General features: G+C 37.1%; 2 protein-coding genes across 2 annotated transcripts; both read right to left on the bottom strand.

Annotated features, from left to right (window-relative positions):
- Positions 1 to 6,095: 6,095 nt before the first annotated feature.
- On the bottom strand, positions 6,096 to 8,738 carry LOC141445506 (FAST kinase domain-containing protein 5, mitochondrial). Its single transcript, XM_074111344.1, has 3 exons — positions 7,033 to 8,738; positions 6,592 to 6,812; positions 6,096 to 6,264 (listed from the first exon to the last, which is right to left on the bottom strand). Exons 1-3 carry the CDS (start codon positions 8,648 to 8,650, stop codon positions 6,175 to 6,177), a joined length of 1,929 nt encoding a protein of 642 aa, XP_073967445.1. The 5' UTR covers positions 8,651 to 8,738; the 3' UTR covers positions 6,096 to 6,174.
- Positions 8,739 to 9,223: 485 nt separating this feature from the next.
- On the bottom strand, positions 9,224 to 15,667 carry LOC141445505 (uncharacterized). The gene is made up of 4 exons (XM_074111343.1): positions 15,348 to 15,667; positions 12,610 to 12,824; positions 9,839 to 10,198; positions 9,224 to 9,309 (listed from the first exon to the last, which is right to left on the bottom strand). Exons 1-4 carry the CDS (start codon positions 15,466 to 15,468, stop codon positions 9,277 to 9,279), a joined length of 729 nt encoding a protein of 242 aa, XP_073967444.1. The 5' UTR covers positions 15,469 to 15,667; the 3' UTR covers positions 9,224 to 9,276.
- Between the last annotated feature and the right edge of the window lie 1,649 nt (positions 15,668 to 17,316).

The following is a 17,316-nucleotide window of genomic DNA, read 5'->3' as shown; positions in this document are numbered from 1 at the left end:
AAGAGTTGACATACATACATACAGTCGTACATTTTATCAAATAACATCGAGTCTGCTAATCCGTACAAATTTCAGATCGGTCAAACGATAAATCCGACTTTTCGCCGATGAACAATTTAGTGATGTTACTGTCAATGTGTTTGTTCTGATTCATCTATTATTATTATTATACTCTTTATTTATTTTTTTATTCTTAGGATTAGGTTTTTATAAAAGTTATAAGAAGTAAAATACAGAAAAGTACATACAAAATAAAAATATTATAAAAACCTAACCTAGTTTGCCGCCGGTAACGGGGCAGGGCCCAAGCTACCGGTGGTCAGGGCCGCAGAGTAAGGAACCTCCGGACGATGCGTGCCGTGTCCAGAAGTACCGCCTTCTGTATCTGGCCCTTGATCCAGCCATCTAGCAAGAGTCTCTTGAGATGTTGGTCGAGACTCTTCGCTATTAGGCCGTTTGCCGAAACGACTATCGGGTCAATGATCGTCGAGCCAACATCCCACATAGCAGTCACCTCGTCAGCAATTGCACACACAAAACCCTCGGTTTCCACAAAGAGGTCCCCGAAACGTAGCCAGGTCACCGACGCGAGGAGGTCTACATCAGGCCCTGTTAGGCACTTGTAGAACCGCCCGTGTAGCTCCTTGCTCTTCCATACGTTCTTGCGATCTTCCGTGCTCATTACCATAGGACTGCGCCAATTTTCGTTTGCCAAGGCGACACTTAATACTGCAGGGCTATTACGAAACTCGAAACTCGAAGTTCGTTTCGTGCTGTCCCTCTCGCTCTCGTATTAAATAGTATAAGTGTCAGAGGGACCGCACGACACGAGCTTCGAGTTTTGTAGTAGCCCTGCTGTTTAATAGGAGAGCGAGAGGCACGGTACGATACGAACTTCGAGTTTCGAGTTTTGTAATAGCCCTGCTGTGACTCTTCTCGTGAAATATAAAGTAAACCCTGTATACCTAACCTAAAGATAAATCATGATTATTACCAACTTATGAAAAGTAGTTAAGATATAAGTTATGTAAGTGAATTCAACGGCAGTTAAACCTTAGTACGGTTTTGCTCGTTGCATTATTTTAAAATATTAAATTGTTTTTCTAATTAGTAAATAAAAGAAAAAAAACAATGTAGCTTTGTTTTCGATAAGTACCTATATTATTTGTTAAATCCATATATTTTGTTAAATGGATTAACTAATGCACTTAATAGAAAATAGTGTATGTATTTAGACATACAATAAATATCATTTTTTCAGTTCCCATTTAAATAACTTATCTAATTATTTGTTCACAATCATAGGCTAGTCTGATTATGTCTAAAACTGTAATAACATTTTTAACTAACATTTAAACGACTGTTAAAATGAGAGTGTAACTTGCCATGCATTGTATACTTGCAATCTAACTCGCTGCACTTGTTTGTATTTGTCTTCTACCCACTTTGATTTTGTTAGCATGACCGTTTGCGCATTTAATTTAAGTTCTTAAGAAAAATATGTTTTCTCAGTAAGTGATTGTAAATCTTATAGAGAAATAAATAATGTTAAACCTAAAATCGCGTACCAAGGCTTAAAAGTACGTCCACCTTCCCATACCAGGTGCAGAAACCAGGTATCAAAATACTTTCAAACTATTTTCTGTCCAACGCAACAAGTCGAATACTTGCTTCCTTGCAAGTTTAAAATTAAATTTAACCTTGTTGTTATTAGCTAGCTACATATTATTAGTAATCTGTGGTGAATGCGGCAACTCAATATTGTAGTGTGCCTAAGAACGGTGTAAGTAAGACAATTTGTAGAGGTGGGTAAATCCGGATCTGAAGATTCAAAAGAGTCAGATCCTCAAGCGGATCCGAATCCCTTAATGACTCCTTTCAAATCTTATTGACTCCGGAGTTACTAACTCCGACTGGATCGAGCGGCTCGCCTCGCTCGTGATCGCCGTCACGCTCACTCACACTGACTCGCTCCGTCCGCCTGCTTTCGCTCTCGCTCGGCTCGGATCGGATCGGCAGGGCTACTACGAAACTCGAAGTTCGTATCGTACCGTCCCTCTCGCTCTCGTATTAAATAGTATAAGTGTCAGAGGGACCGCACGACACGAACTTAGATTTTGGAGTTCCATAGTAGCCCTGCGGATCGGATCTTGGACTTGGATCTTATTATCTATGTTTGGTTGGTCGGTTCGGTTCGGTTCGGTTCGTAGTAGCCCTGCGGATCGGATCTTGGACTTGGATCTTATTATCTATGTTTGGTTGGTCGGTTCGGTTCTTGTACTTCAGTTCAGTCAGCGGGTGGGGCACCGCAGTACCGTACCGACACCGATCGACCGAACCGAGCCGGAGCAGATCGGCCATAGATAAATTAATAATCGCTCGAAAGAACCGGAGTCAATAAAGGAGTCGGATTCGGTACCGACACCGGAGCTGGATCTAGTGAGTCAGATCACTTCGCGGAGTTGAGATTACCCATGTCTAACAATTTGCAAGGATGCTAGTGTGCGTGACGAATTGTGTTGCCAGCTGCTCTACTGTTACCCGAATTATTGGGAAAATAAATTATTCTGTGGTCTATTAAGTTACTGGTTACAAAATGTATCATGGGAAATACTTAGAAATTAAGAAGTAATTAAGAGTGAACGTATTAATATGTTTGTGAATAGGTTAGGCGTAAGTTTCTTCTTTTAAAAAAATGGTAGGTATGATGTAGGTATATCAATGATCAGGCCTCACTTTAAATTAAAATATATATATATTTAAGGACATTCAATATTTACAAATTATTATTAAAAATTCATGGACTGAGTCACCAACTAAGAAGTTTTGCGTTCTTAAGATAACACGTTGCACCTATAGTTAAACCTAATATAATGTACAATTTTTTTTTCGTTTCCCGTAATGCCTAAGTAAATCAGCTGATTGGGCTTTTTGAATGGGAAGACTAAAAACATTTTTAATTTTAAGACACATTCACCCCTTAATTAAATGTGGCGTTATCTGGGAAAAGGTACCTTGTTGTCGGTATTGAGTTATTGATATCCCCATAATCTACATACATTTAGCTATCGACCCATGTAAGAAACATGCATGTAGGTTTAATAGATATTTTTTTTAAAATTGTTGAACCTCAAAAGCCAGAAAAGGTGATTATGAGAAAATTGAATTCAAACTTATACACCCAATAAAAGTATGTTGCTGTTGGAAAATACATAGATAACATGCTATTTGAGGAGTAGATTGTACGGGCTTTCAGGTTTCAAGAACAATTTTGTAATTGGACAACTGTTTTCCTATAGTTTACCTTGCCAAAGTGCATAAAGTAAAAAATAGAGGTTGATGAATTTTTTTACTTAATTTTCTATTTATAGTATATTTCCATTGGATTTTATCGAAGGAAAAAATATTATGCGTAATTGGACACTAAATAAGAACTACCTACTCCGTTTTGAATTAACGTTGTTTATTATATAAAAAAATACTTATAAAAAAATAGCTTTGTTGTTTACAAATGTAATTAAACAGTCAAAATCAACAAACGTTTATATTTAGTACGCTAAAACATAGCCAAATGACACCAAATTAACTCAACAAATCTTAAAAAACTAGTTTTTTCAGTCTCAAAATTCAAGGTAAAGTTTAGTAAAAAGTTGGTACAATCACTATATATTTTCGAAAAGGTACCTTATCGTCGGTGGTAAAATATTTAGTGATATGAAGTGATATCATTTGAAAACGACTAATAACTTACGATTAATTTTAATAGTCTTAATTTAAGAACACTGTAGTATTAAAACTCTTACCAAAAACCTATAATTTTGTCTCAACAAACACTAACAGCCTTATTCATAAAAAGTTAGAGCCTCCTTGAAGGCTCCTTGAAGGCCCGATGCTAAAAAACATGATTCATAAACGTCTGTTAGCGCTAATCAGTCGATCAAGGCTCTGCTAAAGTTAGAGGACCGTAGACCCTCCTTTATCTCCCTGCTAAGTCACAAAATGGCCGCCACAAGTTTGAACAGCTGACTTTGACAAGAGCAAAACAACCATACCGAAGATATTTTAGTGAAGGGTGAAGTTACGCAAAGATTAAAAAAAAACCAGGAAAAAATATTTTCAGGTATTTGTATTTAAAAATCCTCTAAATTAGCAACAATAAATTAACAATAAATATGAAAAAAAAATTAGGATGATTAACATAATTATGGCTTTTTGCACAACATAAACATGCGGATCGGAAATGGCGGGAAAACAAACTTCTCGCTTTTTATTTTTTTCCTGCTAATTTGCTGTCACTGCTGTCAACTTTTTTTTTAATTGTCGATTAGGCCATTTTTTTGTCTTTGATTTGTCAAGGTGGCCAACATAACGCGTCTAATCAGTCTATCAGCGGCTCAACAACTAGCAGACTGCTAGCAAGCGTTTATGAATCATACTTCTTGACAACGTCTAACAAGCTTAATCAGTCTGCTAAGTAACAGACCGATCAAACCTCAATTAAGGTTTTTTTATGAATAAGGCTGTAAATGATTAACGTATTTGAAAAGGTACCTTATTGTCGGACGTAAAATGTTTAGTAACATAGTTAAGAATAAGATCTAAAAAAATGCTTTTGATTTGTAGTTGTAACAATTAATCGTTATTATTATTATTATAAATCAACCTCTAAAGACCAGCAGGTGGTAGGACCTTGTGCAAGGTCCGCCCGGATTGCTACCACCATCTTGCTCGCTAATCCTGCCGTGAAATAGGAGTGCTTGCATTGTTGTGTTTCGGCGTGGAGAGTAAGACAACCGGTGAAATTACTGGCACTTGAGGTATCCCATCTTAGGCCTCTAGGTTGGCAACGCATCTGCAATCCCCCTGGTGTTGCAGGTGTCTATGGGCGGTGGTAATCTCTTACCATCAGGTGACCCACTTGCTCGTTTTCTATTCAGTCGAATAATAAAAAAAGACAAATTGGCGTAAATCGTCAATAAGGGCCTTATCACACTAGCGATTTGCGTATAACGATTACGCCGCAAGCGTGCAACGACATCGCCGCGAGTGCGCAACGATGTCGCTGTTGCGAGCGCGTAACGAGTTCGCTGCTTTAGTGCCAAAAACGCCATATTGTAGACTTTCGCATAATAATAATAATAGGGCGTCTTCGGCGCTAACGCAGCGAACTCGCAGCGACATCGTTGCGCGCTCGCGGCGATATTGTTGCGTGGTCGCGGTGAAATCGTTACGCGCTCGAAGCGAATTCGCTGCGCGCTCGCCTCGCTTTCAACTCGCCCGCAAATCGCTAGTGTGATAAGGCCCTAACTGGCTACCGCCTAATGGTGGCTAGTAATTGATGATTTACCTTTTTTACGCGGCGACAAGCACCGCACTGGGCCCGCGTGGGAACTACTGCCCAAGCTCTCTCATTCTGAGAGGAGGCCTGTGCCCAGCAGTGGTACGTATAGGCTGGGATGATAATGATGATGATGAAGCGCCGACAAAGTACCGACGTCCGACACGTCTTCCAAACAGAAGCCGAGCGCACAGAAAGGGTAACAATTTATACACTTCAGTGTATATATCACAAAGATAAACATTAAATAATATAGAACTAGGTTATGTATATATAATAATTACGTTAGATACTTAAATAAAAGAAGTTATTAAAATTTATCATCATTTAATGATGATAACAATAAAATTCAATTTATTCTAATCTCAACCACGGGGAATTTGATTCTTGTGTACGCGGCAACACAGAATGGCGTTTAGGGTTCATGTTATTTTATTTTGTAATTTCGAAATTATACGATATTTACTGATGGTATGTGATCCCAGTGTCCTTTTCATTTCTTGTAGTATTATTTTTAAACAGTTTCACTGCGAAAACTGGCATTTTACTTCGGTTTATGACCAAAATTTAAGAAAAATTCGGTACATGTACCTAACGCACAGTTTGCAAGGCGACTGACTCGCCTCGGGCTCGGGTACGCCGAATTCGGCGTACTATTTGTTGCCGTATTTGACAAGTACGCCGGCGGTATCTAGTCGAGCGAGCGCGCGAGACCAACCATTCATCTAAGAGCAAAAAGATAAAAGATTGTTTGGCTCTTTTGTTTCGTAGGTACTTTTATTACTTTGCAGTTAATGTTCGTTTGATAATTCTAGGAGATTAATAAAATGACGAAGTTAGGTTTTTAACGCTTCTTTGATCAATAAATTCAAGTACTCAGTTTTTTCACTTGCTGTCTCCAGGCTTGAATATTTAGTCCAAAGTACCTGTAAAACCAAAAAATATGTTGTAGGATTTTGATAAATTAACCTTATATATGATGCACCAAGACGGTATATGAATTTTGCCTAACTAAAGGTTAAGCTTTGCATGAAATATTGTTGCAATCATTTTTTTTTTTTTTGTGTATGGCGCATTTAGCCAAACGGGGAAACGGAATTAGATAAGGGAAATGCGCAAGGATAACTTTGTGTTAACTTTGTACATCTCTTTCTCTTGTTAACTGTTGTTTTCATGTTTTCTGTTCCTAACTTACAATAAAGAGTTTGGTATACAATACAATACATATTAGTAAGTACTTAGATATTTTTTACCAGAGCTGCATGAAATCCCAATGCTTGTAGATCTCTAACTTTTGACAAGAATGGTCCCGTTGGTGTCCCTGAATTTTTAATTAAACCATTTCTTCCAGTAATAACTAGAACTATCCAGTGGTTGCTGTTAGGAGGTTTCCTTAGAACACCAAAGGTTTCAGAGCTAAATACATTGCCAATTGGTAGTGGTTTTCCATCAGGACTGTTGCAGATTATTATATCTAAAACAAGAAATAAAAAACAATTTAAAAATCTTTGTACAAACAAATACATGTTTATCCTGCAGACCTTTCAAGACAGAATTGAGAGAAATTATCTATAGTTGAAAGGAATGGATACAACAACCTATTTTAAAAAGTGGTTTAAAAATAATGAGTGTATTTTCCTAATTATATATTTAAATGAGTTGGATATTGTTATTCATAAATCATTATTTCTTACCTCCTCTTTGGTGATGAGTTAGAATATGGTCTCCAATCACATATTCTTCACCACCGCGACTTTGTTTCAACATCTTCATGACATCTAAGAACATCTTTTCGGTAATATTATACTGTTTAGGATATTTTTCACTTGGACAATAATCTGTATATTTTTTTGCTAATATTTTAATACTCTTTTCATTTAGTGAATTCATTTTTGTGTCTTTTGTGCAGTAAATATCAGCTGCATTTTGGATAGCTAGAATTTCTTTGCCATAGTTATGGACATACTTTCCGTAAGTAGTGTTCAAAAATTCTGGATTTAGCACTTTGTCCATCAGGTCAATAGGGTATATTCCTTGTGCTCCTAAAAAGGCTACAGTACAGGCAAAAGATCTTCCATATTTGAGAATTTCTGGTTCTCGCTCCTCTCTCCTTAATTCACTTATGACTTTTTGAAAAAAACATTCTCTTGTATCAGGTCTATGGTTAAATGTTCCAAATGTGAACACCAGTCTTTCTAGATCCTTTGCCCTAGCCTCTGATATGGATTCAATAACACTCTCAGCAATTTTTGTCAAACAAGGTTTGTGCAATGTTAATGTGGCTGTCCCAATCAAAGCAATGTGCACCTTGCACATGATAGACAGACGGGGTGCTTCATGCTGCAGAACATCCAGTAACTCATATACTTTATTATTTTCATCTAACTTCATGGAATATTTTATCACCTTCAGTAAGGCAGCTAGGGACACTTCGTGAACCTCGGCTGAATGTTCTATAATTTTATCAATTATTCGTTCCAATATCTTTAAACTTCGTATGGGAGTTTTACTTTTGAAAAAACCCATTGACATAATAGCTAACTCATCTAGTGAGAACTTAAAGAAATTGCTATCCAAATATACTTCCAAGTTATGCATATCAAAAGGCGATTTCCTGGTGGTGCCTATAAAGAACATAGTTTGAACAAACTGTTCTGAAGTTATCTGCTGCACTTTGTTGGTGATTCGTTGAACACTTTTTACTGAATAATCACTGACTCTTGAAACATTTAATAAATAAAAGAGAGCCAAATATGACAATAATTCATCCACTGACCAACCTTTATACCTCTTCAAACACTCATCATCTAGAGCCGCCCACACTTCAATATAGTTCCTAGTTCTAATCGATTCTGTTTCTGGCCACTTCACAAGTGAATAAAATAGGAGTTTTAATTCTTCATCTGAAGCATGCTTAATATTATCAGTTAGGGTATCTATGTAACTATCAAACATTTTATTAGATATGCATAGTCCATGCTCAGAGCAATAAGTACCCAGAATAGGAAACAACTCGAAAATTTCTTGCGGAGACTTCTTTGTCCAATTTTGTTGAATCAAATGGTCAAATTTATCTTTCGCTATAAGTTCAGCCTTATGTTCCGATTTCAATTTGGTTGCGTAACCTTTACTTTCCATTATACCATAGGCATATTGGTTTTCGTGCTCCATAAACATTTTAACACTCAAACTACTAGAAATGTGCATATTTTTGAAATTATTTCGTAAATTATTTATAACATTGCCTCGTGACATTTGATGTAGATAATTGAAATATCTTAAGTTGCGTGTAACTCTCAAAGCGGTATTCATATTACAGGTGTTATAAAAATATTATGTCTTCAGAAATATTTCAACTTTTAATAAAAACAGCGTACAACCCCATGCACCTCGAACCTCAATGAGGCTCAATCAAATTATAACCTTTATTTACTCCTGTTAAATCAAACGTCAAATTGACAGTGACTATCTGATCTGCTGGGCTACTCCGAAACTCGAAACTCGAAGTTCGTGTCGTGCGGTCCCTCTGACACTTACACTGTTTGATACGAGAGCGAGAGGGACCGCACGACACGAACTTCGAGTTTCGGAGTAGCCCTGCTGACCAAGATCTGACCGAAAATGTTAAAAGTTCGGGGAAGAATTTTATTGTCCAAACTTGGTCCAAACGGACAGAAGCCATTTATAAAAAAAAAAGTTCGTGGAGTCGCCATCAGCACTACAAGCCCAAATTATGCCAATGCCAAGCTAACGCTTAACCTAAAGCCTATGTTGTCGAACAAGTTAAATTATTACAGTAATAAATAATAATCAACCTTGTGTTTGTAAAGCATCCAATATATTAGATAAAATATTATAATTATAGTAATATAAGATAAAACTGTACAAATCTTGAGAGTAGGTGCGCAAAATGCATAGGTACTTAATGAAATATCCGTTCACCAATTATTTTGTTTGCTGAGCATTTTAAGCTGAAAATAATATTGAATAGTTTAATTTTAAAACATGTTCAATTATTATCTACCGACTAGCCATATTCGGGCACATAATAAACAATTCTAAAGGTTCGCCTTTGTCGGACACGACATGGAGGACATCATCATATTACTTAATAAAAAAAATTATAACAAAAAAAATGTAACCGACCCAAAAAGACATGAAAATAATGTTCTATCACTGAAAATTATTTTAGTAATAATCGTGCTTGTATTGAAGCTATACATTGCGGCATTGCGGGGTTACAAGCCAAACGAGTTAAGTACAGAAGATCGATCGAGCACCTGCGGTCATGCTGGAACGGTTTTACAGGAATAATGTGAACCGGGCACGGGCATAACTCAGTCAGGTTCTCAGGGTCTCAAACTACCCACCCGCACACTAAATTTTATTAAGATCGGGTAAGTACCTCAAGTTTGAAAGCGTAACAAACAAACATACCTACTCACATTTGCAATTTTTTAAAATTAGTTAGTATCGTAAGATAAGTATAAGTATACCAACCGTTGTTGTTAAGGAAGTATATGTGATATTCGAGGTTGGCACCCCAGTATAGGTAAATACGTCATAGTCACACGTAGTAGTTTCTAGAACTTCGTCACATTGCACCCAGTGCTCCGCCTGGTCCCAGCATCCGAAGTATTCCGGTTTTAGGTATAATAGTTTAATTTCATCCGTCCGGCCTAGACCAGGGATGGGTGTAGGCCGAATCTGATCCTCAGCATGTCGTATAGATCCCAAATACAAATCTTTATCGGTCCACCGCTTTCTCAGAGAACATTTAAAAGTATCAGATAGGTGAGGCCATAATTTAATTCCTCTCGTTATTTCATCAACGTGGAGACACCAAAGTTTCCAGAAAATCTGTAGATAAGAATAGCCACTTTTCTTACAATCTTGCATGTGAGTAGGTATGGATTAAAGCCCAGTCTTGATCTGCAAGGAAAAATCGTGCAAGTTGCATGACATAACGGCGCTCGATTGACCACTGCAAACTCGATGGCTTTACTCCTCGCAATGTAATGCGACTTGCACGATTTTCATCCAGGTCTAAGCTGGGTTTACTTTTAAAGAATTAAATATAGTCCGTGGCATGTAAATGTGGCGGTGGCCATTAAATTCTGCATATGTGACAATCGCACACGCCCATTAGAAGTTACGCTTTTCACGTGCAACTCCACCAAGCAGCGCTCATTTCCCCACGATAGACCGATTTTGTACTCCTGCGCATTAACGGTCGCCGCTATACCTACGTGCTGCGAACTGTACCAAAAATACCATGGAACAATGTAAACTAAATGACATAGTCCCAAAATAAGTCTTTAAAACTTGTAGTCGAGGCCAAAGATATCTTTACACTTTATCAGGTAGGTACAGTCGACTTCATAAACTTGTGAGTAGAAATTTGATCAAAAATATCTGAACACGCTTCTACGCTTTTGACAATAGAGTCGTGTTCAGATATGTTTGATCAAATTTTTGCTCGCAAGTTTATGAACTTGACTGTACGGTCAAGGAGCTTAATTCATTGGCCACCATGGAACCATTTAACAGTAAACGTCATAGTGACATCGCATTAATTAACAAGGAAAGTCGTAATGACTCTTCCTTTGAAAAGGTTCCATGGTGGCCCATGAATTAAATTCCTTGAGTGTACCTCGTTACTGGCCTTCTGACAGCATCACGTATAATTTATTATCAAAATAAGATACACGGGTCATTCAAGCTTTAACAGTGTTAACAGTCAAGGTATGCCCGCCATGTTTCGAACCAATCCGAGGTATCATGTGGAGAGCTCGAACGGAAAGCCGACCGTGAGTTGGCACCGTCGTTGGTTTGTTGATTTGTTTGTTTATTACGCTTACACGCATAACCCACTCAACGGCTTTAAATAAAATTTGGCATCCAAATGGTTTGAGAGCCTGAAAGGGATATTATAATAGTTTTTATCCCGGAAAAGAAAAAAGTTCCTGCGAGATCGTGGTAAACGACTTGTTCGCAGACAAATCGTGGGCAACAGCTAGTTTTATATAAGAGTATAAACGTTCTAACTAACACGTGTGACAGCGATAAGATATTAAAAATAATAAAGTAAAGATTTAGCAAAGTGCAAACATATTTTTGAACTTTAGTGTAGGCTAATGTAGGATAATGGCTACAAAGCTTCGGATGTGTTATAAACATACATAAAGAAATAAATCAATAACACGGTACAAACATTTACCTATACTCCGTTTAATTTAAGGTCAAATTTTAGCACACGTTTCTCGGTATTTCGAACACAAATGGACTCAAAATACCTACATGTATACATAATTATATTAGCGGTATTTATTACGTTTTTATCATAGAAGTTAACACAATTTTAAATAGTTTAGTTGTTTCATTTATAAACGTGTGCAAATTCTACCGTTGTTTCAAATGTTAAAATAAATGGAGTTAAGTCAACATAGAAGCGTCTGCTTCTACCGGAATTCGAACCCAGAAACTCTAGCTCTAGCTTCATATAGTCGTTAATAGGTAGGTATAACAGCATGCCGTAATAGGCTATACCTACATATATGTAGATTCCTAAAAAATTACAATAAATCCGTCAGTTACATTTTCAAAAAAATATCGGACACTATTTTTTCTTTTTGGCAATTAAACAAAAAAATATGGATATTAGCCGGTTAAAGTTCCGTGTGACGTCAAACCTTCGTCACGTATATATAAGCTAAAATTGCCTTCGTAGAGTTTTCCCTAAGGAGTGACGTCAGTCAGGCCCTTGTCAGGCTCCGCTTCCCGAACTTTATTACGCTTCGTCTTTGTAATTTTTTGTTTGATTGGCAAAAAAAATACGTGTCCACACGCATACACATACATTCACACATATTACAAACGTTTTTACGTACGTTTGTTTGTCTTTACTTTTTTGCTGGTTGTTTTTGTTTTTTATGTCAATTTTTTTTACTCTGCAAGCTATGTTTTAGTTTAATTCCAAAGTTTTACAAATCTGTCAATCGCACTCGCAGACGTCCAAAATACAGGCTCAGCTAGTTTCGTAGTATTCCGCCCTGCTGCGTAAGTAAACAGTATAAGTGTCAGAGGGACCGCACGACACGAACTACGAGTTTCGAGTTTCGTAGTAGCCCTGCTGCGTGGGAACTACTACCCAAGCCCTCTCATTCTGAGAAGATACCTGTGCCCAGCAGCGTGTAACTTACGGATTAATTAATTACTGAGGAAGGACAAGCTGCCAGACGGGTAGTTGAGTACGGGGCAAAAATACTTACTTTTCTTTTATCCATCCTTTCCAATTCAAAGTATCTCACAATATTACTATTTTTAAACGCAACTTTTATTGTTTGTTTGTGAGTGCGTTTAAACACTGTAAAGATTATAGAGCTCAGAGGATAAATAGATCTAAGTTCATTAATTTTCGTTAAACGCTTGCTTTTACTTTTACTGTTCTTCCCGGAAGCAATTATCAAATTATCAGGTGTTATAGCTGTAAAAAAAGAGATGTGAGTGAACCATTACAAAATTATAATAGTTATACCTACTATCAAACGAACAAGGTCTTTATACCAAGAGCTGAAAGTTTTTTTTTTTCATATTATGTTCCTAACAGGTGAGCGATTCCCAAATTTATGTGGGTATTGATGGTTTTGGTAGGTAGTTAACACAATATGTGTGGTGTTGTTAATATGTCATATTAATGGTATATACAATTTCACCTCAAATTCGTTATAGTACAAAACTCTAGTTTTATATATTTTGTTCTGAATGTTATCTATTTGAAATCACTTCCTTCATTGCCAGACATTTTGTAGGGTCGCAACCCTCTGTCAGATGCCCTATATTTGAATAGATCATCATCATCATCAGCCGGAAGACGTCCACTGCTGAACAAAGGCCTCCCCCTAAGAATGCCACAATGAACGACAACTCGCCACTTGCATCAGCAGTTTCCTGCAACTCTCACGATGTCTTCAGCCCAAATGGTAGGAGGCCAGCCAACACTTCGTCTTCCGGTTCTTGGTCGCCCGCCACTCGAGGACTTTTCTCCCCCAACGGTTTCTTCGAGCGATGTGGCCCGCCCATTGCAGTGGTCAACTTGCATATTTTTCGACGAATTTGTTATTTTTCTTTTTCAGTGTATTTAATTGTAATTTGACATTTCCACATTGTGTGATTGTATATTTTCTATTGTTTTAATTATTGACATATTTTGTCCTGTTGTTGTGGACTAATATTTTTATTTTGTATTTAATTGTATCGTCTTGACATTGTACCTAATTTTAACTTTTTGACCATGTTTTACCCTTGATTATTATTATTATTATTTTGTATACAATTTGACGATCCTTTTGTGAATTTCTTATAATTACCTGACATGTATTTATAATGTATTTTTTCATTAGGTAATAAATAAATCTAATCTAATCTAATCTAATTTGAATAGATGCTTGACTAAAAATATTAGCAAAGCTTTTTATGGAGTTTCGAAGTTCCTTGTGGTCGGGGGCCCTAAGCGTTGGCGTTGGCCCTGTGTACTCTTGGCATGGGGCCCGAGTGCCCTTAGTACACGCCCCTTAGCCCTTATGGGAAAGACTGCACTGCTTCAAGGTTTTATTTACATAAAACTGACCGTGATTGACCACTATCTCACCTGATGTAAAGTGCAGATGAGGCCAAAGGGTATATCACTGGTTCAGCAATAGCCTATTCACTCTAGCCTTGAAGAGTCCTATTGTATTTATCCGGAAATACAGACGATGGGAGCGAGCGATGGGATGGGAGCGAAGGGGATGATGGGCGGAATGAAATTAACCGGAGAGGAGTGTTTAACGATGTCAGAGTATTTTCGAGTTAGGCTCGAAAAGCTCACTTTCCCGAAACGTGCACTTTCTCTAAAAGTGCACTTCCTCAGTAGGTGCACTTTTCAAAAGGGGCACTTTCTCAGATAGAGTACATTCTCACAAGATATATTTTCTCAGAAGGTGCACTTTCTCAAATTATGAAAAATCTCTACTGTTAATAAATCTCTAAATTTAATAAAACCAAGCAAGAACATATCGAGCCATGATCAGTGTGTACGGCTCCGTAGTTGTCCTACCTTCACATTAGGTTCAAAAGTTAGAAGAGGGGGGGGGCATATATTTGAACTTTCCGAGCGATTATTTGCGAAACTTTTGAATTTATCGAAACATAGCATTAGAAGACTCCTACCACTCACTTTATGTATGATGGTTTCTCACATATTTTTTTGTAGTTTTTATCATTTTATCGACGTCAATAATACATGAATAATACACACACTCATACCTATTGTGTGCGCTTTGGAAAAATGCACTTTGTCAAAATAGTGCACCTTTCTAAAAAGTGCCCCTGTTGGGAAAGTGTGCCTTTTAGGAGTGTACATTTAGCGGAAAGTGTATATTTCGGGAAGTGAGCTTTTCGAGACTGAACCGTATTTTCCAACTACCTACTAACTAGCACTAACCATTGGGTTCACGGTGGACGCAGGCCGCTTCCAACCGAAGCTACTGGATGTCTATGGGGGAGGCCTATGTCGGCTGATATGATGGTAATGTGATGACTAACTAGCACGTATTACTCGCTGTCGATTTGACAAGCCGTAATAGCAAAGAACCTTCCAAAATCTGTTAGATTTCTTTTATATTATTTTAATTCAATAGATTGGCATTGTTTCCTACAGAGAAATTTAGTTCCCGTGTTACTTTTTACACCCTCGACGCAAAATGAGGGGTGTTATAAGTTTGACCGCTATGTGTGTCTGTCTGTCTGTTTGTGTGTGTCTGTGGCATCATAGCTCGTAAACGGGGGGACCGATTTGAATGCGTTTTTTTTTAATTTGGATTCAGGGTTTCTAGCGATGGTTCTTAGACATGTTTCATCAAAATCGGTTCAGCTGTTTTTGAGATATTGCGTTGAAGTGACAAAGTCAGGGGTTTTCCATTTTTTTGTTGGTTAGGTTATCTAAGGGTTATCTATACAATTTACGTACCTAATATTACAGTACCACAATATTTTCCTTTCCGTGTCCTTTCTTTAAATGGGCTCTCTATTAAGACAGGTTCGTGTAAGTTGTATTCTTCACTAAGTAATCTGTGAACTAGTCCATACATGATAATTGATATAATCGATAACGTGTGAGCAACAACGACTGAATCACATTCAAGGATAGATAATGAAAAGTGGGTGCGGTTACTTCAAATCCATAATTATCAAACTCTATCTAAATTAATAATCCTATTAAATCTTGTAATGAGTGGTTATGAATTATATTTAGTGCTAGTAAATAATAAAATAATCCATGTCAGAATTTGACGCAGGGCTGCCAGTACCTATCTTAGGTACGTTAAGTACCTACACGATTCTCGTTTGTACCTTAGGTTTGTACGGGCCAGTAAAAGTCTGACATCCCTGAATGACGTCACTTTCAAAATATTGAATTGAACCTCTATCGAACATTTCCTTATATAATTACATTGAGTCTTTTTGTAGCAAATACGCAAATACAGACTGGTGAATCGTGGGAGCCTATCCAGAGCAAACAATGCTGCACTTTATACGACCAGCATAAAACTTTTTGCAATTCACAGATAAGTTGGTCAGTCCTTGGTCAGTGTGAGTGAACGCAAACCTCGAAAACCGAGTGAGCGAAAAACAAAAAGTATCGAACATTTTTCATAGAAAAAAAATAGATAGTATTTCACAAAATAGAATGGTCACTAAATATCAAGTTCATAGATTAACGGAAAATAAAAAAGAAGTGCAATATTTTGTAAAAAAAAAACTGACTGGTGGCTTCTCATTCCTTTGTTTTGAATTTTTTGTATAAACTTATGATAAGTAGACCAAAAAATTCAATAAATTAAGTATAATCAAATATACCTAATGCAGTCTAACCAACGATACCCAGTGACGATATCCCACTCGATGGGGCGGGCAAAATTAACTTTCCCGCCCCCTTTGAAATATCTAAAAATATTTTTTACAGACACGTCAGGGACAGCAGGCGCTTCTTTTTAAAACCCTTTGGGCACGCAACTCTAACAAAAAGGAACTACACTCTCTAAGAACTACACATTTATGCTTCATTTATGGGATTGTTTGTTGCCATGTTTAAAATAAGTATTTTACGTCAAGAATGTGTTATTCCTTAATTTCTACCCTTTTATGTCATTTCTGGATTCGCGCTGTCATCGTTCATCCACCATTACGTCTCATATTTCGTTTTCTAGATTTTTTTTACCGTACAACGGCAAAACCTACTAGACACTGGCAAAATTGTCCTCCGATGGACAGCGCCATATTTTTCTAAAAAACAACAACAACAGTAATTTCTGATTATTTATCATACAACGGCAAAAAACCTACTAGATACTGACACACTGGCAAAATTGTCCTCCAATGGACTGAGCTCCGGAGCCATATAAAAAAAAAGTCATCACTACTTTAGAAAATCCATTTTTAGGGTTCCGGAGCCAAAATGGCAAAAACGGAACCTTTATAGTTTCGCCATGTCTGTCTGTCCGTCCGCGCTTTGCTCAGGGACTATCAATACTAGAAAGCTGTAATTTTGCACGGATTTATATGAAAAGTATGTATGCCGACAAAATTCAATAGACGTAAAGTGGGGGTGATTTTTTTTTCTCATCCAACCCTATAGTATGGGGTATTGTTGGATAGGTCTTTTAAAACCATTAGTTAGGGGGTTGCTAAGACGATTTTTTGATTCAGTGATTTGTTTGCGAAATATTCAACTTTAAAGTGCAAATTTTCATTAAAATCGAGCGTCCCTCTCCTCTAAAATCTAAACCGGTGGGTTGAAAAATTTGAAAAAATTCAGGATGATAGTACTTAAGTAAGTATATCAAACTTACAAAGGAAAACTATAACGATTAAGTTTGCTTGAAAATTATTAGTAGTTTAAAAGTAAATAGCAGCCAGTATAAAATTTACCTAAACTT

Source organism: Choristoneura fumiferana, chromosome 2 (assembly GCF_025370935.1).
Source record: "Choristoneura fumiferana chromosome 2, NRCan_CFum_1, whole genome shotgun sequence".
Classification (NCBI taxonomy): domain Eukaryota; kingdom Metazoa; phylum Arthropoda; class Insecta; order Lepidoptera; family Tortricidae; genus Choristoneura; species Choristoneura fumiferana.
This window is presented reverse-complemented; position numbering and strand designations above follow the sequence as displayed.

Bases quoted from the DNA above. Each gene is read 5' to 3' on its own strand.
- LOC141445506 (XM_074111344.1), bottom strand. From the start codon at position 8,650: ATGAATACCGCTTTGAGAGTTACACGCAACTTAAGATATTTCAATTAT. The intron at 6,813-7,032 runs GTAAGAAATAAT...TTCTTGTTTTAG, and splicing joins AACTCATCACCAAAGAGGAG to ATATAATAATCTGCAACAGT. The intron at 6,265-6,591 runs GTAAAAAATATC...TTGGTTTTACAG, and splicing joins TGGGATTTCATGCAGCTCTG to GTACTTTGGACTAAATATTC.
- LOC141445505 (XM_074111343.1), bottom strand. From the start codon at position 15,468: ATGTATGGACTAGTTCACAGATTACTTAGTGAAGAATACAACTTACAC. The intron at 10,199-12,609 runs GTAAGTATTTTT...TCTTATCTACAG, and splicing joins AAAGGATGGATAAAAGAAAA to ATTTTCTGGAAACTTTGGTG. The intron at 9,310-9,838 runs GTTGGTATACTT...TATTATTTTCAG, and splicing joins ATACTTCCTTAACAACAACG to CTTAAAATGCTCAGCAAACA.